We start from the raw sequence: 23,273 nt of genomic DNA, 5'->3' as shown, positions 1-23,273 counted from the left end.
TTTGTGTGTGATTCGTGCATTAGAAAAGCCAGGCAATCGCAGAGGACTTTTTCGTGTTCTGCATTTCAAAGGCCATCCTGGTGAGTTCACCGGATGGACGCTCACACAGATCCCCAGGACTGTGGACGATTTGGGCCTTCCCTTGGTCTGTGTTATTCGCCCAGTCACGCCCAACTCTTGCTTCCCCATGGACCAGTGTGCCAGGCTTCTCCGTCCGTGGGACGCACTTGGCAAGAATACTGGAGTGGGTTGCCATTTCCTTTTTCCAGGGGATCTTCCCAAATACATAGCTAGGCTCATCAAAATCTCAGGACCTCTGCATGCATTTTAAAATGTTCCTCAAACGGTCTTGATATCACTAACACCCTGCCATCCCACCTGAAAGTCGATCCTTTAGACAGTATAATGAGTTTACTCAGTGTCTATCCGTGCTGGTTAATGAGGGGTCCTGAATGGTTGCCGACGTTAGCTCTAAGCAGTTCACTTGGGAGAAGCTCGAAATGAACTGGAGCTACAATACTGGCTTGGCTTTAAAGACTAGGAAACAATCCAAGCTTCAAATGAAAACCTTGCGCCCCTAACAAAGTTTATTTAACCCCAGAGTTAAGCTGTACACTTGGTCTGGGACTGAGCCGTGGGTCCCAGGAGCGAAGTTTTGGGTAACAGTCCTGACGGACACCGTTGAAGCTGGCGCCGTGGTTACAGAAATGCCTGCATGAAGACTTCATTGTTTTCACAGCGACCCGGCCCCCCAGCCGGGTGGTTGGGCGCGGTGCCCCGCACTTCCCCGCCTCTGCGCGCAGCGCGGCTACGCTCGAGGCCCCGCCTCCAGACCACGTGTGCGCCCTGCGCCACGCTTTCCGCCGCTTGAGAGGTTTCGCGCCGGAGCCGAGTTCCTGGACTGCGGTTCGGCGCTCGGAGCCGGCCTGGCCTGTACCCGGTGGCCGCGGCTGCGTCCTGTCCCCAGCCGGGCCCCAGGCGCCATGGCGTCCCGCGGGAGGAAGCGGAAGGCCGAGGCGGCGCTGACCGCAGCGGCCGAGAAGCGGGAGAAGCCGGCCGGCGGCCAGGATGGGGAAGTGGAGGGGCCGAGCGTCGTCATCGAACACTGGTGAGCGGCCCAGGGTGCGGTGGGGCGCGCGAGGGCAAGGGCGCCGCACGCCGGGGCCCGGCTCTGACCTCGCCTCTCTCCCCGCAGCACGAGCTGACGCGTCTACGGGCGCAACGCCGCGGCTCTGAGCCAGGCGCTGCGCCTGCAGGCCCCGGAGCTGACGGTGAAGGTGAACCCCGCCAGGCCGCGGAGGGGCAGCTTCGAGGTGACGCTGCTGCGCGCCGACGGCAGCAGTGAGTGCGGGCCGGGCGCGGGGCCGGACCCCGGGCGGGGCAGCGCGGGCCTCCAGACCGCCGCCTCCTGGTGGCTTTGGGGAACGGCTGCAGGGTTCCAGAGCCGTTGCGCTTCACGTGGCCTTTCTTCCCAGGCGCGGAGCTCTGGACGGGTCTTAAGAAGGGGCCCCCACGCAAACTCAAGTTTCCGGAGCCTCACGTGGTGCTGGAGGAGCTGAAGAAGTACCTTTCGTAGGGAGGTGGGGCAGAAGGAGTCTCGCTGAGGTTCGAGATGGCGAATGGGGGGTGGGGGGAGTGGGCTAATCCTGGTGTGGCTGCTGGCGAAGCAGCCCTTCCTGTTAAAACCCCTGATTTCACACAGGACCTACATCTACATACCTCGCTCTGCTCTCGAGGTTTCCTCTAGTGGGAACACCTCTTCCCCTCTTTCCTGGTGGGAAAAACTGAAGTTGCTCAGCCCCCAACCCCCCGCCAGAAAGATTTCCTCGTCAGTGTGCCCTTTGCTACTGCCCTCAGGTTTCATTCCAGAGTCTTTGAGCCAAGGCGTGGAATGCCGTTGGTAATGTAAGTGACTAGGAGATTGCAAATTGTGTCCTTAGAGGCTGCAGAGAACGGTGGCCTGGCCGCACTCTTGGGCGCAGGAGCCAGCCCTGTCTGTCCTGAGTGCTGCAGACAAGGCTTTGGCATGTTGTCAGGCACTTGAGGTTGAGTGAGGTGGGGGCGGGCTGTGTGTACACAACCCTTGAGCTCTCCTGGGTCTCTGTGTGTGTTCAGTGGTGGAGGGCTGGCTAGGATTACCTGGATCCCTTCTCTAACGCTTTCCCTTTGTCCTTTTCACAGCCTCTGTCCCTGGTGATGCTGGAGCATTTATGACGGGACATGGTCAAACTTCAGTCATGTCCCCGAAGCTGTGGTTTCCTTCCCTCCAGAAACAATGGTTCAGTTGTGAGGCAATCCTCTAGTAAGACACTGAAAAGTTCTTGGATTTGGTTTAATAAAAACTAAAAGGATTTGAGTTGATATAAAGCCTGAGTCATGAAGTAAATTTCTTAATATGGGAAGGGGTGCCTTAAGCCAGCCTTTTGGGATTGGTCCTTGAGTTCCTCATGGCTTGAGGTCACCAGTTAACCTGGGTCTCCTATGGTCCCTATTAGAGCATGGGAAATACTTGTAAAATATGGGGGGAAAGGAAATAAAAGGAACTATTTTTCTCACCTCACTTCTCAGAAGTGATGGTGCAGGACATCTTCCCAGCCCTGTGGAGCTTTGGGCCACAATTCCCATGCTGGCAGTGACTTAAGCCATACACCCCAGGTACTAGTGATTAGATGCCTGCTGATTGGGGAAGCCGGCTTTGGCTGTCCCCTATGACCCACTAGAGTTGGTGACCACACAGCGTGGTGTTTCACTTGTCACTAACTGGTAGACAAGATTATAAAAGAAGTAAGGGGATTCCAGTTCATAATTTTCTACCTATGGAATGACTTGTGCCTGGCTCCAAAAGCCTGGGGAGGGAAGGAGAACTACAGGTATGCCTGCCTCTGGTGCTAAGAGGACAGGGACATATGCTGGCCTATCGGTGGGCCTTCTGTTAGCCAGCATGTCCCACCCTCCCAGTCCCTGTGACCTGACCTCCCCGCTCTGCTACTACGTTAGTATATCTACCTCTGTTTCTGACTCTGAGGAAGGGTCAGGCCACACGGAGAGGATACTCGTAGGTACAATCCCCTCTGACAGTGAGTCTACATCAATCTCCTCTTCAGGGCTGGCAGGAAGTGGACCCACCCACTCAGAGTTGCCAGATCCCTCCTTAACTGCCTCTGGAGCTGGGTATAATACCTCGTCCATTGATAGGGGCACTTCCAGGCCAGTGTCCACCCAGCTTGAACAGGGAGGCGAGAGGTCTCCATAGGACCTTTGGGGAGGGTCAAGGGAGTCCATGTGGAGAAGTTTGTCTCTCTGACCTTCCAGTGGCTGGGAGCTGCTAATTTCCAGGTCTGGAGTCCAAGAGCCTCCCACTGAAAACACCTCCTCCCCCTCACTTACCTCGGAGGGCATGACAAGGGGGCTGAAGGGTTCAGCTGGCTCTCTGTTCTCAGAGGGCAGGACTAGGGGGCTGAAGGGCTCAGCTGGCCCTTTGTTCTCACCAAGAGGCTCCTCTTCCAGTTCTGTGAGCTCCCTGGGCCAGAGCTCCACGTCCGGCAAACACCATTCTTCCCCTTCGATCCAGGTCTTGCCTGTCTCTGTTGGGTGGTAACTCGGGGTCCTGCAGCTCTCAGCCCGGGGACTCCCCAGAGACTCCACAGGCGGCTCAGTGTCGGAGCTGCAGAGCATGTAGTCCAGGATCTCCTCCAGCTCGCTGGTGGCGGCGGCGCTGGTGATGCGGTACTCCTCAGCCTCGCAGGGCTGCCCGAGCAGGGCTGGGCTGAGCGTGAAGGACTCTCTGCAGTCCACGTCCAGTCCAGGTTCCTTCCCCACCAGCTCTGGGCTGGACCCAAACTCACACTTCGCTGGGTGGTCTGGGGAGCGGCCGGCAGAGAGCAAAATGTCCTGTAGCCTGGAGCACACGGGGGAGTCCTTACACAGGTTTGCTCTCGAGGATGACAGGTCTTGCTCGTTACCTGAGGATGGCTGTGTCCCTGGAGGCTCCGCTAAGTCTCTGAGTTCTGGGATTTGAGGGCTGTCCTGAGAGGGCCTGAGGGGAGGCTCCTGAACTACCTCCCAGCAGGTCCCGTTGACAATCTTGCGGAGCTTCACTCTCCCAACCTGCCCCTCCTCTGCAGAGTCTGGGTGAGGGGCCCTGGCTTCGGGGCTCCGCTTCTTGCTGCCGCCTGTCTTCCCCAGCCCGGAGGCACCTGGGCTGCTCCGGAGGGGACTGGCTCGCCCCGTCCTCTGCTTGTCCTCCAGCACGCCCTTACTGGTGCTCTTCTGCCGCCACAGCCGCCGGCCAGGGGCCGTGGGCACTGAGCTGGGCCCGCTGAGCAGGCTGGCGGGCTTGGATGTGCAGACATCGGGAGACGGCTTTGAGCGGCTTAGCTTGATCTTCCTGGGCAGGAGTCGCTCGTCAACGGAGGGGTACAAGCTGGATGGGGAGAGTGCCATAGGACCGTGGGCGGGGCCACTCCTGTTCTCTTCGGGCCCCTGACCATGGCTCGATGGTGAAGCCCTTGTTTCTTGTGCAGCTGGGCAGGCCCTGGCCTTCCTCTCGAGCAGGAGAGTGCCAGATGAGTTCTCCGGGTCCTGTCGGTGGTTCTTCTCCAGGTGCCCCTCCTCCTTCCCCGAGGACTTCAGTCTCGCTGCCCCGAGAGGACAGGGCGTCTGGGTGACAGGCAGGGGAGCTCGAGGCCGGCGGCTGGATGCCACCACCCTGGCAGAGACTGGCTCGGGGCTGGGAGGCTGCAGGCACTCCCTGTTCAGCTTTCGGCCCTGCGGGGCCTTCACCAGCTTCCCGCCCTCTAGCTGAAGGGACTCGAGCTCCGACACGCGGAGCTGGCGGGCTGCAGAAAGCACGTCCTGGGCTTCTTCTCCAGATAACTCCATTTCAGAGGTGTACAAGAAGTCCACCAGCTTCCTCAAGGTCCTGATCTTCAGGCCCCCCAGCTCCAGCACCACCTTCCGACCCTGGGCTGGCCTCTCCCGCTCCAGGCGCTCTGTGAAGAAGGGGCTGCAGGCTGACAGGATGCAGCAGTGGGCTGGGACTGCCTCACCTGGAGGGAAACCCAAGTATTTATCTCAGGCCGACTGGCAAGTTCGTGGGTACACAGACGCTACTACCTGAATGTGCTGTCCCTTCTCAGTTTCCCTCATGGAAGTTCAAGTAGGAGAAATCTGTTTCTTCTGCCTACCTGGAACATTCTGCCATTACCCAGCTAACACATTTTTTAACCTTAAAGATTTGTTTTAGGCTTTCAGAAAGCCTTCGCTAGCCCTTTCCCGCCATCCCATTTGGGTGAGGTGCACTGTAGCTATCACAGATTTGGCTATTTGCATTGGAACTGCCCATCTCCTTCACTGCACTTCTAAGCTCCAAGGACAGGGACCTTGCCTGTCTGACTCACTGAAGAATACCCAGTACTGGGCACACAGTAGGGGATCAAACACTTGCTGAATAAATGTTTTTGACTCACCCAAGAGTTTAAAAATTTGTACAGAAGCTGCTTGTGATCTAATAAAAAACCATGAGCTTTGGATACGGATAACTAGGATAACCATGGGCTGCTTCCCTGGGGGCTCAGACAGTAAAAAATCTGCCTGCAATGCAGGAGACCCAGGGTCCATCCCTGGGTCAGGAACATCCCCTGGAGGAGGGCATGGCTACCTACTGCAGGATTCTTGCCTGGAGAATTCCATGGGCAGAGGAGCCTGGTGGGCTATATAGTCCATGGGGCTGCAGAGAGCTGGACACGACTTGGTGACATACACCTTTCACTTTTCAATCAGGGCTCAGTTCTCTCCTGAAATCTCTGCACTGCCTGGTATCCACTGTCCTGAGCCACCTTCTCATTTTATGGGCACTTCCAGGGGAAATTTTCCCCTCTCCCATGGCTTCCATTAGCAAAGGCTTGCTGATGATTCCCAGATCCAACCTCTGCCCAGATACCTCTTCTGAAATACTAGGCATGCCACAGCCTGCAAGACTACATGGATGTCCCAAAAGTACCTCCAATGCAACCTTTCTAGAAAGTAAACTCACCATTCCCTATACTTCAAAACTTCCTGACTTTTACTTCAAAATAAGATAACACATTTACCCAATGGCCCAGGCCTGAAAACAAAAGTCATATTTGAGTCTTCCTTTTCTTTTACCCACTACATCTAATCAAATATTAAGTTTTCTTTAAAAAACAAATAGCTCTTGAGTCCTTATTATGTGCCAGGCACCTAAGGCTCTTACCAGAATTAATTTTAATCTTCACTGCAACCCTATGAGGTAGTTGTTATTACAGATGAGTAAACTGTAGTGTAGGCATAGTGTAGTAATGTGCAAAATTACAGTGAGTTAAGCATCCAGTCCATCATTTCATGGCAAATAGATGGGGAAACTGTGGCTGACTTTATTTTTGGGGGGGGGGGGGGCTCCAAAATCACTGCAGATGGTGACTGCAGCCATGAAATTAAAAGACACTTACTCCTTGGAAGGAAAGTTATGACCAACCTAAACAGCATATTAAAAAGCAGAGACATTCCTTTGCCAACAAAGGTCTGTCTAGTCAAGGCTATGGTTTTTCCAGGAGTCATGTATGGATGTGAGAGTTGGACTGCAAAGAAAGCTGAGTGCTGAAGAACTGATGCTTTTTGAACCGTGGTGTTGGAGAAGACTCTTGAGAGTCCCTTGGACTGCAAGGAGATCTAACCAGTCCATCCTAAAGGAGATCAGTCCTGGGTGTTCATTGGAGGGACTGATGTTGAAGCTGAAACTCCAATACTTTGGCCACCTGACGTGAAGAGCTGACTCATTGGAAAAGACCCTGATGCTGGGGAAGATTGAGGGCAGGAAAAGGGGACAATAGAGGATGAGATGGTTGGATGGCATCACCGACTCAATGGACATGGGTTTGGGTGGACTCTGGGAGTTGGTGATGGACAGGGAGGCATGGTTCATGCGGTCGCAAAGAGTTGGACACGGCTGAGCGACTGAACTGAACTGAAGGAGCAGGGACAAGATTTAAACCCAAGGCTACCTCAGTCTATGTTCTTAACTGCAGCAAGTTTTGTAAATTCTTTTTGTTGCTGTTGTTCAGTCACTAATTTGTGTCCGACTCTCTTTGACCCCATGGACTGCAGCACACAGGCTTCCCTGTCCTTCACTATCTCCTGGAGCTTGCTCAAACTCATGTCCATTGAGTCAGTGATGCCATCCAACCATCTCATCCCCTGTCAGCCCCTTCCTCTCATGCCCTCAAATCTTTCCCGGCCATCAGGGTCTTTTCCAATGAGTCAGCTCTTTGCATCAGGTGGCCAAAGTATTGGAGCTTCAGTTTCAGCATCAGTCCTTCCAATGAATTCAGGGTTGATTTCCTTTAGCACGCACTGGTTTGATCTCCCTGCTGTCCAAAGGACTCTCAAGAGTCTTCACCAGCACCACAATTTGAAAGCATCAATTCTTCGGTACTCTGCCTTCTTTATGGTTCAACTTTCCCATCTGTATAACTCTTTAATACTTCTCTTTAATAGCTCATAAACTGTACATTTCTTTCTATTCTCAATGCCTTAGTTCAGGCCACAATTCCCTTTCTCCTGGATCCCCAAACAGCCTCCTATCTGGACTCAATTATCAATCTAATAATTCCCCTCATTGGGGCCTGAGTCCTATTTCTAAAGCAGTTATGACCTTCTTCTTAAAATCTACAAGTACAATTCCAGTGTTCTGAGGACAGGATCAACTTCCCTGGTGTAACACTTCAAACCTGCTAATTTCTCTAGCCACAGCTCTGATCAGTACACTTCTTACAATCTGTGCTCTATAGCCATAATGAACCACTTGCAAAGCTCTGGTCCATATCTCTCAATCTCTGTACATGTTGTTTTCTCTGCCTGGGAAAATCCTTCCCCACTTCTTCCTACTTCTATTTGTCCTTCAAAACTCATCTAAGAGGTTATTTCCTCCAAGAAAATCCCCCTGACCCCCGTCTCCCAACCTCCTCAAGTCTGAAGTACGCGCCTCTTTTGAGCCCCCGCGTCATCAGCCTGTATCTACCCCAATGGCATCTGCTATACTGCCCAGTTATCTGAATGCACTGGTATTTGAGTATCTCCCCCTCATATGGTTTCCTTATAAGGATGGACTTCCCCGTCATATGTACTATGTGCCCATGCTAGTACAGTATACTTTTTTGGTTTACTTTGAATAAAGGAATGAAGCGAAACTCTTACTAAGAGAACCAACAGACAAGTCACTTAAATCACTGTCTCAATTCGCACATCTGTAGAACTGGAACCATACAACATTCTTTATCTCACAAGGCTGTCATTAAGAATCAAGATGAGAACTAAACTACACTATATGTACTTGGTAAACTGGAGAGTGTTACACAATGTTGGTAACAAAGAAAGTGAACTAGTAAGAGAAGAAGTTACTTGCTTGGCAAAATAATAGGAAAACAGGGCTTCCCTGGTGGCTCAGTGGTAAAGAATTTGCCAGCCAGTGCAAGAGACACAGGTTCAGTCCCTGGTCTGGGAAGATCCCATATGCCGAGAAGCAAGTAAGCCATACTATTAAGCCTGTGCTCTAGAGCCCAGGGACCCATCTACTGAAGCCCATGCACTCTAGAGCCCATGAGCTGCAACAAGAGAAGCCACTGCAATGAGAAGCACTGCGATGAACAGTCCCCACTCACTGCAACTAGAGAAAAGCCAGTGCAGCAATAAAGACCCAGCGCAGCCCAAAATAATAAAGAAATAAAAAAGAAAACAGAAAAATACATAACAGGACCATCTAATACTTACATTCTCCTTAGTACATTAAAAGTACCTTTCTAAGTGTTTTACGTACATTAAACTCAATCTTCACAAACATCCCACTACCATATTACCCACATTTCACAGAATTCCTACACTTACGGCACTTTATAATTAGCTAATTTTTTTTTTTTAAGAGAAGGAGTATAATCTCACTTTCACTTTTGAAAAATGTACCCGTCCTAGAAAAAGGTGTTTACCAAACAGGACTCAAAGGCAATCATTACACACTTTCCTGGTTCTGTCCTTCACTGCCTGGCCCTAAAATCATTTTCTCTTAGTCTATGGTGAGTTTTCAATTGGGTCCCTACTAGTCTCTTACCTTCTGCCTGCAGAAGGACATCACAGAACACACCACTCTGTTGCTGGTGATAAAGCTGCAGAAACGCTAGCCGGAGGAACCGGGGATTCCTGTACAGGATTTTGGGACTGGCAGGAGAGCACATGTTGGTCTCTTAACAAACTTTCTGGGTTTTCATGGGTCAGATTCCTGTGGGTGAGATAACACCTTTCAGAGGCATGGTTATCCCTAATTTTTTTTATCTTTAAGATGACAGTGAAATTTTGAAAGTAAGAGACAAAAGCATGAATTGAGGAACCATAAACCCAGGAATTGTGCCCCCAAGGGTATCTTAAGAATATCCTAGTGGTTACAGGTGGGAGTTCATTGATAGCCTTAGATTTGAATCTCAGCTCTGTTATTTATTTGTTTAGTTGTATAATTTCAGGGAAATGATCTAACTTCTCTGAGTCTTACTTTCCTGATCTAGCTAGGAAATGGGAATTATAATACTTCTGTACTAACCTCATAAGGCTGTTTAAGAGATTTAATGAGTCAATTTCTACCAAACTGCTTAGCACTGTGAGTGCCTGGCACAGAACTAGTACTACAAAAATGGAATTCTTGTTATCCTTAAACCTTCCTTATTCATATTACCAGGGACTCAACTCCTACGGTGCTGACTACTCATATTCTTCCTGAGCAACACATTTCTGAGTTTCATGGGAATACTTCCCACATTTTAACAAAATACTTATTAAGTATTAATGATCTCTAAAAAGTCATACACTCCTTATTTTCTCCAAGCTCACTCTATCACACTAACCAGCAGAGGGTGCACAGCAAAGAAGAGAAGCTGCTGGACTTGGTGAGAAGGTCTCCAACCGAAATGAGAAGACTGCCACCCTTGGTTCAGATGTTCTTGTCCAAAGGAAGCCTGTTTCTGCCTGGAAATTGGCACAGAATTTAGTCTTCAGGTTTGTCTATCTGGTTAACTATCTGGCTAACAGTGAAGCAAGGATGATTATGCTAAATTCTACCCCTTCCCAACACAAGCTGGGTATTCGGAATTCAGGCTTACTATGTTTCCAGTTTTCTGTACCGAGATCCTCACACGCTGCACGGGTGGTGTTCCTTTCCTGGCATGCAGGTTTCTGTCAGGTGGCACCAGGGCTCCAAACGGTTCACGTCAAATTATCGGGAAAGAAAAGAGTGGAAAAGGTAAATTAAGAAACCGCAGGTTCAATTCCATCCCAGCCAGAGACACGGGAGTGGAGGATGGCAGCGGTTTCAAGGGCCCAAACGTAAGCTCTGGGGGAGACTTTCCGACCCACCAGCACTGGGCCTCGCCCCCAGACCCAACCTGGAATAGTTCCGCGGGAGGAGATGCTCCTGCGGTCGTCTCGGTGCTCGGGTCCTCGATCCAGCCTGCCTTGCTTCCTCCCACACTCCAGCCTGGCGCGGGGAGGCTTAGCAAAGCTGCACAACGGCGTCCCGAGGTCTCCTTCCCTGTCCAGAAGCAAAGGAATCGGGGTTGGAGGAGCAGGGAAAGCAGGGCTTCAGGGAAGGCCCTGCAAAGCGTGGTGCCCCGCAAGCTCCGAGCGCCCCGGGCCCAACTCCTTTGAAGAGAGACCTCTCGGCGCGAAGGTTTCTGGGAATGGAGAGTGCGGGTCCCGGAGGCCCGAATCCAAGGCTCGCCCTCACTGTCGCCTCCGGCAGCACGGGCTTTGCAGCCGCCCCCCAGGTGCCCTCGTCCTGCAGCGGGGCCCGGCACACGCGTGCACCGGGAAGCGAGGGGGGGGTGTGTGTGTGACAGCGAAAGCCTGAGGCCACGCAGCCAGCACCACACACCTCGCGCCACCGTCCTCGCGCACCACACGCACGCACGTCGCAGACCCGACGTGCTTCCTCCTCCCCCAGCCTCGCGGGTTGACGCCTGGCGAATACGTCATCCCCCATTGGCCAAGGACCCTCAGACAGCCAATCACAGGGCGAGGGGCGCTTTGGGCGGGAAGCTAAGTCTCGAGGGACTTGGGGGCTGGGGGCAAGAGCGCCCCCCCAGTGAGAGACAGGGGGAAGGTACCGCCAGGGAGGGATTCTCTAGGAGCAGGCCTCATCCTTGGCACCCAGTGAAAACAAACGGAAAAGAGACTTCAAGGAGGTGGGAGGACACCTCCGGCTTCCTGTGGAGGAGGCCGCTGATGGCCTCGGTCCTGCTAAGAGCGCCCCAGGCATAATGGAGGCCAAGGCTTCCGGATGGCGCCAGTCGCACCTGGTCCCACATGTCTCTCACACTAGGTGGCTCCTGAGGCCAGGAATGTTCTGGAACAAGGTCCCTGGGCTGCCTCCTGATTTCAGGTTTGTGATAGAATCCACCCCAGACCCACATCTGGGAGACCTGGTGACCCGAGGCGGGGGGCAAAACTCTATCCGGAGGGATCTCCAGTGTTGAGGTCTTTAGTGCACTTCCTGGCCGGAAACATGCTGTGAAAACATGAGATCGAAAATTAAATGATCTCGAGATCACACATTCTGAGAGCACGCCAAGCCGCGTTGGAAATCCACACAGCAGTTTTCTGCCGCGTGCCTGTTAGGAACTGGGTTCCGGCTTCAGGTAGCTGCCCGGTGTCGTCCTGCGCTGGACGGAGCCGGCCGAATCCAACGCCACCGGGGACGGACAAAGTGTGGTGCGGTCACCCGGCAGGAAGGACGGCACCTGAGAGACGGGGAACCTGTCCAGGGACAAAGCGGAGAGGGGTGAGTAGTACTGGGCGCTCAAGTGTATCTTGATGGCTATCTTCCATCTTTTCAAAAGGATCTGAGGTGGTTGATTGAAATACGGGGCGGGGCATGGATTGCCAAGTGAGGTAATCTTTTCCCTAATTTGAGCTCCCTGCCCTTGAGATAGAGAAAGAAACAGGGAACAGAAAGACATTTGGGGTTGCCGTCCTATTTTGAAGAGGTAGCAGTTCGTGAAAGGACATAAACCTTCGCAGGAGGAGGACGGATTTTTAGATGCTGCCAGCGCGTCACGCACACGCACACGCACATGCGCATGAAAGCAGGCAAGTGAAAAAGACGGAACAAGACTTGTTTGCCGCATCTGTTACTGTGGAAATGGAGCCTTGACTCGGCAGGTGCAGTGCCACCGTAGGTGATTCTATGGCGTTTGTCAAGAAAATATAAATATTGCATCCTCTCAGAAATATATTGTTGTCAGGATTAGACTAATTTTCAAGAGGTAGAGAGGACTCACTCATTTTTGTCTGTTTGTTTTAAATGCAACAGCAGTTTAGTTAAATCTTGTGTTAGTCGATTTTGTAAAGGGAATGAAAAATGGCCATCCTACCCAAGGCTTCAAAAATGGCGAACTTAGGATGGTTATGTGTTGCCATCAGAGCGGAGAAAGAAGTCAAACTGTTTTGTTTTCCTTTGTATGGGTAGCCAGTGTTTTTTTTGGAGTTGAGTTTTAAAAATTTCTTCTCCTTGGCATTTATAGTTTTAGGCTGTTCTAGAAGTAAAGCCGTTACAGCACAATGCTCTGCCCTATATAATAATTTTAACATTTCTTTTTAAAGCGCAGTTTTATTTTCATAGTTCAGTTTATGATATCTTTTCTTTGTGTGTATGTGATGATGGTTGTGGGTGGAGAAGTTAAACTTTGAGAGTTGTAAAAATGAGTACTGAATGTAGTCTTCCATGCATTAAAAACGAAATGAAAAAAGAAAGAAAAAAGAAAGCCTCCAATAAAAACAACTCTTTTTCTCTGAACGTATCCATTGGTTTCTCTCCATTTTTACTGCCACTACTATAGTCAGCTCCGTATCACTGCAACTTGACTTTCAAACTAATTTCCTTGCTTTCACTCTTCCCCCTACTTTAATCCACTTGTCACATAAGCAGCCAGACCTTTTCACAGTGTTGATTGGATTGTGTCATTCTGCTGTTTAAAATTTCCACAGGCTTTCTTTCACCTAGAATAAAATTGAAACTCCTTTCTCTGACCTATGGATGCCTTTATACTCCGATTCCCACATTTACCTCCCTTATTTCCAACATGTTCTGCTGGGTCCAGTGTCTTTCAGCCCCATGCTTCAGGGCTTTGGCGTCAGTAGTTACTATTGTTCACATTTTCTCAAGGTTGACTGCTTCTTACCATTCAGATTTATCCTTAAGTGTCATTTGTCCAGAGAGTTTGTCCCTGACATCCAGTCTAGAACAAGCCACAAATCCTTCTCATCAGTCTGTTTGATCTCTGCATAGTGTTCCACTTGACATCTTATTTGTTAATCTTCTGCAATTTCCCCTGCGCCAGCTAGAATGTAAACTTCTTGAGAGCAGGATACTTGTCTGTCTCATCATCCTTAACGTCTAGAAGAGTGCATGGCTTACAGTAGGTGTTCAGAATAACCGAAAAGGAACAAGTCTTTTTATTTTCTATTCAGTGACTATAAACAGTTTTTCCCTCAGTAAATGTTATTCCTTATGATTCTTTAGTTGAAGATGGCTGTTTCAGATAAATTTAATAACTTTTCATCACTGAGTTAACTTTTTAAATTTGTATATAATTTTTTTTAAATTTATTTTTTATTGAAGGATAATTGCTTTACAGAATTTTGCTGTTTTCTGTCAAACCTCAAAAATTTGTCTATAATTTTATTTTAAACATTATCTACAAATTCATTAATGTTAAATGACTTGTCCAGGATTATTTAACTAGTTAAGACAACAGACTTCATTTCATTATTCGTGTGTTGCTAAATATGATATACAAGGCTGAGCTCTGGGGATACACGAGAAAGATAATTTTTATGCCTTCATGGAGCTTATCTTCTGGTGGGGGAGACAGGAAAACACACAGACACATATGCATGAAGGAAGGAAGGCAGGCAAAATATTTGCAGTCTGTTAGTGATGGTGTGAAGGAAACGAGACTAATCCATCTATAGAAAATCATAGCTTATTCTAGATAATGGCTCTCATCTAGGAACCAGTGAATCAACAAACTGGTTGATTTCTGGTGTTGTTTTCCTTTGACAATCATCTTTGGCTTATAAACTTGCTGTGCAGGACTAGAAATAGATGGAAAGTAGAGGTAAAAGATGTGATAAGGTAATTGGAAAAGATTCTTAGGCAATGAGAGTTAGACTGTTTGTTTCTTGGTCAAATGTATTCAGTTCCCATTCTAGTTTGTTTAAAGCCCATCAGACAGGTGCTGTGATGTCTGTTTGGCCTTCCAGCACTTCTGAGAGAAGTTCTTTTTGGCTACATTAGACCAAATGAGAGGCTCTATGAGACTGTAGACCAAATATGAGGGGGTGGATAATGATCAGGTAAACCTGATTGGAAGGGCACTTTCATGCTGAGGAGTTGAATTCCAGTTTAGATAGATAAGGAGGGTCAGATTATGGTTAATAAATGTTACTTTAATGTATTGGATGAATAAATATGGATCTTGAAAACAGATGAGAAGCTTGGCCTTTATCCTGACTATAGTGTAAGGTAATGGAAGTAGCATAGGTTTGGCGTTAGACTGATAGGGTTTACTCCTTAGTTGGATGAGCTCAGGCAAGTTCCTTAACCTTGTTGAGCCTTGATTTTCTCATCTGTAAAACGGTGGTAATACTGTCTCCATGGTGGTGTTTTAGAAGTTAGGGATAATGAGTGCAAGGTGCCCTCACATGATGGATGCCTCATCACTGGTTGCTATTTTGGGGCAATGTTGAGCTATTGAAAATTTTTTGGCAGGGTAGATATTGATAATCATAACTTATTGAGTTTACACTGTATGCCATGTATTATTTTAAGAACTTTATGTGTATTTTTTAAAGAACTCTATGTGTGTCTTTCAACAGTCCTGTGAGAGAGAGATCGTTATTGTCTCCATTTATAGTTAAGAAACTGAGTCACAGAGAAATTCTATAACTTTTCCAGGGTTGCACAGTGTGCAGCATGTGTGTGCTGCTTGCCCAGTAGTGTCCAACTCTTCGTGACTCCGTGGACTGTAGCCCGCCCCAGGCTCCTCTGTCCATAGGATTCTCCGGGCAAGAGGATGAGTGGGTTGCCATTTCCTTCTCCAGGGGATTTTCCTCAACCCATTCTCCTGAGTCTCTTGCATTAGCAGGCAGATTCTTTACCACTGCGCCGCCTGGAGAGCCACAAAGTATGTAGCACATTTACTTGATTAGTATACTTAGGAGAAACGGTTGAAGCCAGTCAGCCTTACTGCAGAACCTATGCTCTTAACCACTATTTTAAATTATGAAAACGTTATAAAGATTCATTTGGTAGCTGTCTTCAGATTTTTAGATTTTTCAGTAAGAAAGAAAAAGGAAATTTTCAGTTCATCATTATCATTTTCATATAGTTAATGACCCTAATAGTAAGCATAAAAAAAATTTCAGTCTCTGCCCTTCATGGCCTAATAGCCTAAGAACATATTAAAGATAACTCTTAATGAGAAAAAGAATACCTGTTATAATCCTTTATTTAGGTGAAGTGTAAAGAGAATGTATGAACTAGACCTTCTTAAGCCCAAACTTCACAAATGAATTGAATTTTCTTGATGTGAGAGTTTCTTTTCCTTACACGTGCTGTTGTCTCCAAATACATCACTTTTTTATGGGATATCATTTATTATGCCACTCAAGCCCACATTATTTTGATTTGGGGCAAATGAGAAGACTGATTTTCTTCAACAGCCTAGTGGATTCAGCTTCCTTTTAGTTGATATGTATGTATGTATGTGAAAGTAGCTCAGCTGTGTCCGACTCTTTGCGACCCCATGGATATACAGTCCATGGAATTCTTCAGGCCAGAATATTGGAGTGGGTAGCCTTTCCCTTCTCCAGAGGATCTTCCCAACCCAGGGATCGAACCCTGGTCTCCCGCATTGCAGCAGATTCCTTACCAGCTGAGCCACAAGGGAAGCCCTGTTCAAAGTATAGACACTAAAAATGTTAAGTCGAAGTATTTTTTTTTTCTAATTAACTCTAATGCATTTAAACCAAAATAAAATTGAGAATTTACCTCAGATATCCCCTACCATCCCAGTCAACACACTGTAGCCCTGTTTCTAGTGTTTCTTGCTTTTTCCCTTCCTATCTTCCTGTGGGAAAATGCTTTGGGTTAGAAAGCAACAAACCAAATAACAGCAGGCAAATAAAATCAGCTCTTTTTTTGCTTCCCCACCCGGAAAGGAAGGAGGGAGCAAGAACTCCACCATCAAAGAGAACCGTGGTTCTTAGGCATGCCATTCTAGAAAGCCCTTGTTCTTTCAGCTCCCTTCCCCGACTCCTCCCAGCTCTGCAGTAATTCCTTAGAGATTATATAGTCTCCACTTTAAATATAAATATATATATAAAACTTCCCCCTGTCTCTTTTTCTCCTCCTCTTGCTTTTTTTCCCCTGTTTCCTATAATAAAGTTTCCTATTGGATAAAATCAGCTCCCTGATTTATGCCTAGCTCCTATTGGAAGTTCTCAGGGGCTGACATCACTTAGGAAAGCGAGGGGGTAGGGCTGCCAGATCAGTTTGTCACCACCCAGGCTCCCTAGCCTTTGGCTGGGTGCAACTTCCATTTTAGGTGTTGGATCTGAGAGAAAAAAAAGAGAGAGAGAGAAAGAAGAGCAGCAAAGATCCTGAAAGGAGGAAGAGGTGGCGGAAAAGCAGCTACCTTACTGGATTTGTCTTTCTCAGCACATTGGCGGAGCCTTGGTCTTCTCTCTTAAAAGAGTGGTTTTCAGAAGTCCACATTTAAGGTGTGTGCCTTTTTAAAAAATATGTGTATAGACGGGTAAAGCAGGATAAGCCAAGTTGAATTTTTGTCTTACGGTAACCGAGGGAATTTGAAAACGAGAAGGTCTGTTATGCTGATGGGTAACTTTTAAACAATTATTAATTTTTCTTCCCACTTATTTGGGGGAATTTCGGTATTTTGTCATATTTAAAGCAAAGGAAGATATTCAAAACCCAGAAACAAACTTCTAGGTCTAATATAGGGAGATGAATAGATTCAGAGGGGTGAGAGCTGTTCCATAAATTTACATTTTGGTGTGGTCTTTGATTGTATGTGTTTTTTTTTCTAGGTTAGGCTAACAAACTTCTGTTTTCAGAGCCCAAACCAAAAGTTGGTTTTTTTTGGCATGTTGTGTGTGGGTTGGGAAAGGAATTTGTCTGGGTCGGAAGCTAGTTATACAAATGGTTCTTCATATGTTTCAAAACTTTTTTTTCTCCCTTTTATCATTAAATTTGTGAAAAGGGAAAGTTGCAGGGAGCTTTGCAGCTTAAATAGTGGTATTTTTCCCCTGGAGAGTTTGAAGGGCCCAGATCGATTTCAGCCCTGCTGTTCCTGGGTGGATCCCTCTTTTAACTTTTTCAGGTGTGGTGGGTGGGAGCCTCTTTCGCCTTCTAGACTTAGCCTACCTGCTTTACCTTGTAAAAGAAAACAAATGGATCCTTGGTAACTGGATTGCCATCCCCTTCCTTCTGAAACTACCTTTGATGGCAAAGATTTGTGGAGGTATTGTATGTTCAGTCTGCATATACAGTAATATTTGGTTTACGTGCTTAAAGGGATAAGGAAACTCTAATCATGCGTTTTAGTTCACCTGAGTAAAGTAGCAGAGAAGAAATATTTTCAGCTTTGTGCTCTCTGAAAGAGGTTTGGATTAAAAAAAGGTTAGGCTAAAACACTTAATACAGACTAGTGTTTAGGACGCGTTTGTGAAAGAACAGGGGGAGTTCTTATTTTTACCGTCGGAGCCACCAGGGAAGCCCCTGAATCTTATTTTTAAACCAAATTGAAAGTTGTTTTTTGGAGGTGCATTTTTGATTTGGTTAATTTGCTGTGAAATCAGAAATCTTTTAAGATCTGAAGGCCCATAACTGTGCTTTTGTATCTTCTATTTAATCGTAAGATTTGTTTTTGTTTTGCACATACATTCTTGCAAAAATCCTAGATAAGCATTTAGCCAGCTCCTCAGTAGCAGAAAGCTGGATGTTCTCTTCTCCCTGTGAGAATGCGAATCATCTGAAAATTATAGCTGCAATAGATACTGTCCTAATTGTAAGAGGATGGTCCTTAATATGTAAGCTGCTATTAGATTTAAACCGGTATGTATCTATAATACTACTCTGATTTTGAACCCCCCGCCCCGCCCCGCCCCTGAATTCTTTTTAGACTAGAACACTTCCTTGAATTTCTTTTCCAGGACAAGAATATTTCTTGAAAGATGATTTCATTCTTGTCAGGTTGTAGCTTCAGAGGAAACTGAACTTTGTTCCTTCTTTTAATCTCATTTATGCAAGGGCTACAGTAAGATTTTAATGTCTGGATCATCTAATTATAGCAAGTGCAGTTGAAAGAAAGAGGACAATGTGTATTTTTTGCTGGGCTGCAGTCACATCATTTCCAGATTTTCGAACGCTCTCTTCAGCCTTGACTGCAGCCTGGGGCTTTCTTGGTGGATCTTCGGAGGACTGGTCCTGTTGCTGCCAGAGTGTCAGTCTCCCACTCAGCCTTTAGGCGGGGGAAGAGGGAGTCTGAGCGAGTACAAAGGCAGTTTGAAAATAGGTTCTGGGTGACTGAGTGCTGGTGGTTTGGGTCCAGCTTTAAACACTGGGCTTTGTATAGCTGCAGTGGGCATCCTAGTTAAATAGCATCCAAGGACTATTTCCACGAACTGAGGCATTGTTTTGACTGGTGTGTGCTATTAGAGCCTTTTGAATGATGAGACGGAAGATTCGTCTTTTACCTCACCTCTGCTAGTTCTTGCAGGAAATAGAGGAAGAGTGTGAATAAGTAAATCTTTTATTTTTGTTTTGCTCCTCATTTTGGTTTGGGGGTAGAAAATGACAAGTATGAGTTCTGCAGATTTTCCTTTCCTTGTTTGACTCCTATGTGCTGTTGGTTTCTTTGTTATATGACTAAGGTATGTTCTGTGTTCCAGGTGGGGGCCTCCTTTGGGTGTTTAGAGTCTTAATGCCTTTCTTAGGGTTCAATTATGGAGAGTCAAAGGAGTTAGAATGCATTCTTTCAGCTAGGATAAAAATGGGGACTGTTGGAAATCTTAAAAAGAAAGCAGCTCTGAGTAATTGCCATTTCAGCCTTGGGTTTATGAGATAGATGATCTCTAGAGATGAATGAGAGAGGATGGATGCAAATAAATTAAGCATAGATCATTATTCAGTTGGAATAACAAAATGATTAGCTCGGTATAATATACTGCTTTCTATTTTGGTACTCGGTGGTCCCCTGTTACTAAGTGCCAGCCCTCTCTCTCCCACCCCCCACCTTGTTTTCTCAATGGGTGCTAAGCATTTTGCATGAACATATTTACTTAATTTCCTACAGTAACCTTCTGTTTGTTGTTTTTGGTTTATTTTTTGTTTTTTATGGAATTTGAGCCTCAGAGAAGCTGAGGTTTGCTGAAAATTTCAGTGCTTGTAAGTGACCAAGGTCAGGATTAAACCCTGTCCTGAGTATAAAGTTAGTGAATTTAACCACTAAAACACTGCCCTTCTCCAGAGAGAATAGAAACAAGAGCCAGAACTAAACTGAGCCCTTGCTAGAGGCAGGAGTGTTTCGTCTTGATGAAGGCCAGTGCTCGCTTAGATTTCCTGCATGCTCTGAGGTAGAGTAATGTATGTAAAAAAAATCCATTTTCCATAAAGCTGTAAGGAGATAGATATTTTAGAATGGATATTATCTCAACCTTTATTACAGGGATCTTTGCATATGCACACTATTACTTCCTGTAGTTCTTAAACCTACTGGAAATGTCTCAAACTTTATTTGATTCTCAGTGAAATGTCTTCCAGGGAATTTTCTGACTTGAGTTTGCAATGAATTGCCAATTTATAGTGAGAGGTTTGTAGCAGGTATTTCAAATAATGTTTATCACACTGTATTACAATTGTCTGTCTGTTTTTTTGGTCTTTTCCCCTATACTGACCTGCTTGAATGTAGAATACCGTCTTATCTCTGTATCCCCTTAGCACCTGTCTTAGTGTCTGGGATATATTGAGGTGCTCAGTAAATCTTGGTTAAATAAGGCACTGTGGGAATCAGTGAGGGACTTTTGTGGGGAAGGCTGAAAGGAAGTTGAGATGGGAAAAAATTCAACAAAGATTAATAAACTTGTAATGTGATTTTGAAATTTAGTCTGTAGTTTTAACCTTTTACACATTGCCTACCTTCCATTTTTAAATACAGTTCTTAGGAAGAATTGAAGGTTTAAAATTTGGATTTTTCTTTAATCCTGTTTCTTTTCTGGGCAAGCAGTACAAATAAGAGTGTAAATAGTAAGGATCCTAGTCAGTTCATTTCATATTATAGGCAGCTGTTAACTTCAGACACTGAAACCTTATATGTAACCATTTTCTAGAGGGGAGGAACTGCTTACCCAGAACTTATTAGGGTATGAGCAGGGAAGTATTGCTTTAGCTGTGTTGGAAGTAACTGGTTTTTATACTGTTAATAAAAGCATAAAAAGCTTGAAATGATTGTTTGAACATTAGTGCTTCAAAGAAAGTATGTCCAGACATCACTGTATTTTTTTTTTTTTTTTTTGGTCACTGCTTTGGCTATGAAACTAGGAGATTTTGTTCACAAAGTGTATTGGAAAGTTTATGAGTTTAAGAACCCAAATTAATTTTCTGGGAAATTAGGAATAATAGTAATGAGAAATTTGCCTAAACGAATGAGCCGTAGGTTATTAGTATGTGATTTCATGTTCTCTTTCCTTGCAAAAGGGGTTAAATGCTGTGAGATGCTGAAATAGGGATTGCTCTGCCTAAATGCAGCTGCCTCCAAGGTTTGCAATAGAGGGCATTGATATCCCCTGGCAGGGAGATTGTAAAGGCGGGGAAGAACGACTCTTCAGTTAGAACTATCCACTGGCAATGATGTAAAGCAATTAGCCTCCAACTAATAAAAATAAATGGAAAAAGAAAAAAAGAGCTATCCACTGGGATATGAGGGTATGGATTGATTTGTATTTAGTTTTATTGTATAATGTATTTTTGGAAGTAACGCCCCCCAATTCTACTTGGAATTGCATGTTATTGATTATTAAATGTGGACCCTGTTTTCAATACTTAATATTTATTATTCTGGTTCAGGGACAGTGTTTCCCATTTTAAGGCCATTTTCCTCTCCACTGAGTCCTTAAACCTGATTGGAGTGATGTGGGCATTTAGATTAGGCATGTAGTGGGGACATTATAAAGATTCAGATTGGAGTGATGTGGGCATTTAGATTAGGCATGTAGTGGGGACATTATAAAGATTCAGAGTTTTCTTTTCTCAAAGTCTTCTCTGATGGCCTACAGATAATTTGGTCACAAAACATGTCCCATTATAGATGATAAAACTTGTTATTTTGAAAACATTTCAGACTTTCAGAAAAATTGGAAGAGGAGCACAGTAACTCCTGTATATTCTTCATTCACCTGGACACCAGTTGTTAAAATTTTGCCACAAATGCTTTATTATTTTGTATTTTTTGATCAATATACTGACCAAACAGGGAATTTCCAATCTAAATGTGCCACAAATATAGAGGCAGGGCAGCTTTGCATGGTAAGAGCGTGGATGCTGGAGCTGGACTGCCTGTGTTCAAATCTTCTACCACTTAACTAACGAAGTAACCCTGGGAAGATTGTTTGCTTTATGCCTTGATCTCCTTGTATGTGAAATGAGGACAATGATATTAGCTGTCACATAGGATTGTTTTGATGATGAAGTGACTTAATACATGCAAAATTCATAGGATGTTGCCTGGCTCATGGGAATACCTCGTTTTTGCTATTAGAATGGATACTTTGAATGAATTCAAACATCATTTGTCTGATTAAGTTTCCTTTAAGGTGTCTTAAGACCTGAGACTCTGTGGTGGATATAGATGCTTTTATTACAGACTAAATGGGTATCCTGGATGAATAAGCTTTTCTTTCCTCCTTTTTTTTTTTTTTAAATAGACAAAAAGTGCCTTTAGCGATAGGCAAGTTTAAGTTGTGGAGGCAGGGTTGTCCAAAATACCGGTGCTGTGGGAGTGGATAGCTCTTAATAAAGTGAGGCGTGAGTGAGGGAAGAGAAGCTGGTGGCAGCCAAACCTGTTGCAGTATACTTTGCAGTAATTTCTTAGGAGATTTGGATGCTTTAGGGGGAAAAAACAGCAATACAAGTTTCTCCTATCTTTTTGTATCTACAGGAGACAGAACTCTAGCATCCAAGGGTAAACTTCCTTTAATTTTGGTAGAGAGTGGACTGAAAAAGCTTTTGTTTGGGTTTATTATTCTTAACTTCGGACCAGATTCTTTCCCTTGATGTCTCACTTGTCCAACCAGGATTTTGTAGGATAACGTTAGTTTTGAATGTACAGGAAGCAATTGTACAGTGATGAAGGCGGTTTTTTACTGTCTTCTCTGGAAATAAACCTCACTTTTTTATGTTCAGGAAACATCATTTTCTATTTTCAACCCTTATTTATGGGACATTGGCAAAACTGAGACATGTAGAGATTTTGAGTTCATCAGTGCTTCCTGTGAGATGTGTGCTTCTGTGAAAGTGGTCTGCTCTTATATATGTGGAAGAGCTAAACTGTGGCCTGTGGGAAATAGACATGTGTTAACTGCAGCCTTGTCTGGAAGCTTTTGGTTTCTTCCAGCCTGTTTTTCCTTCCCTCGTACTAAATAACCCATGAAACTAGTGTTCTGAAAAGTCTTTACACTTAATTTCTGTTGGCACTCTATAGCTTCCTATCATGACTTCTCCACCCAGCTCTCCATAGTTAGTTATTTTTAACTGTGCTGGGTCTTTGTTGCTGTGTGTGGGCTTTCTCTGGTTGCGACAAAGCAAGTTGGGGGGTTTACTGTCTAGTTGCAGTGTGTAGACTTCTCAATACTGTGGCTTCTCCTTTGGGACCATGGAGCCCGTGGGCTCAGTGGCTGTGGCTTAGTTGCCCCTCGGCCTATGGGATCTTCCCGGACTGGGGGTCAAACCTGTGTCCCCTGCGTTGGCAGGTGGGTTCTTATTCACTGTGCCGCCAGAGAAGTCCTCCGTGGGGTTTAAACCCACATTTCTCTCTCCTTCTTTCTCCTTCTCAGTCGTGTTCCTCTTTTTATTTGGTGTCTCCTTTATCTTTTGCCTCCCCTATCTTTTCCCCCTTAGGTTGGTGGTGTTCATGGGCATC

The 23,273-nt window shown here is 46.0% G+C and overlaps 3 protein-coding genes across 9 annotated transcripts in view; 2 read left to right on the top strand and 1 right to left on the bottom strand.

The window, feature by feature from the left end:
- Positions 1–85: 85 nt before the first annotated feature.
- Positions 86–2,367, top strand: SELENOH (selenoprotein H). The gene is made up of 4 exons (XM_020892591.2): positions 86–1,108; positions 1,196–1,341; positions 1,476–1,605; positions 2,182–2,367. The coding sequence occupies exons 1-3, from the start codon at positions 984–986 to the stop codon at positions 1,574–1,576; spliced, it is 372 nt and encodes a 123-aa protein (XP_020748250.1). The 5' UTR covers positions 86–983; the 3' UTR covers positions 1,577–1,605; positions 2,182–2,367.
- Positions 2,368–10,587, bottom strand: BTBD18 (BTB domain containing 18). The gene is made up of 4 exons (XM_020892590.2): positions 10,161–10,587; positions 9,906–10,026; positions 9,122–9,289; positions 2,368–5,048 (listed from the first exon to the last, which is right to left on the bottom strand). The coding sequence occupies exons 3-4, from the start codon at positions 9,243–9,245 to the stop codon at positions 2,989–2,991; spliced, it is 2,184 nt and encodes a 727-aa protein (XP_020748249.2). The 5' UTR covers positions 9,246–9,289; positions 9,906–10,026; positions 10,161–10,587; the 3' UTR covers positions 2,368–2,988.
- Positions 10,588–11,137: 550 nt separating this feature from the next.
- CTNND1 (catenin delta 1) overlaps positions 11,138–23,273 on the top strand; it is a 51,584-nt gene continuing 39,448 nt past the window's right edge. For 6 of the 7 annotated variants that reach the window (XM_020892602.2, XM_020892601.2, XM_020892598.2 and 3 more), the window contains exon 1: positions 16,561–16,839. The gene's annotated coding sequence lies outside the window, so the exon portion shown is untranslated. Of the gene's footprint in view, positions 11,837–16,560; positions 16,840–23,273 lie in introns of those variants that run through there. The other variant, XM_020892595.2, reaches the window with a different exon arrangement.

This window comes from Odocoileus virginianus, chromosome 10 (assembly GCF_023699985.2).
Source record: "Odocoileus virginianus isolate 20LAN1187 ecotype Illinois chromosome 10, Ovbor_1.2, whole genome shotgun sequence".
In the NCBI taxonomy this organism is placed as follows: domain Eukaryota; kingdom Metazoa; phylum Chordata; class Mammalia; order Artiodactyla; family Cervidae; genus Odocoileus; species Odocoileus virginianus.
This window is presented reverse-complemented; position numbering and strand designations above follow the sequence as displayed.

Coding starts and splice junctions, on each gene's coding strand:
- BTBD18 (XM_020892590.2), bottom strand. CDS start 9,245: ATGTGCTCTCCTGCCAGTCCCAAAATCCTGTACAGGAATCCCCGGTTC. Junction 5,049..9,121: donor TGTCCTTCTGCAGGCAGAAG/GTAAGAGACTAG, acceptor GTTTCCCTCCAG/GTGAGGCAGTCCCAGCCCAC.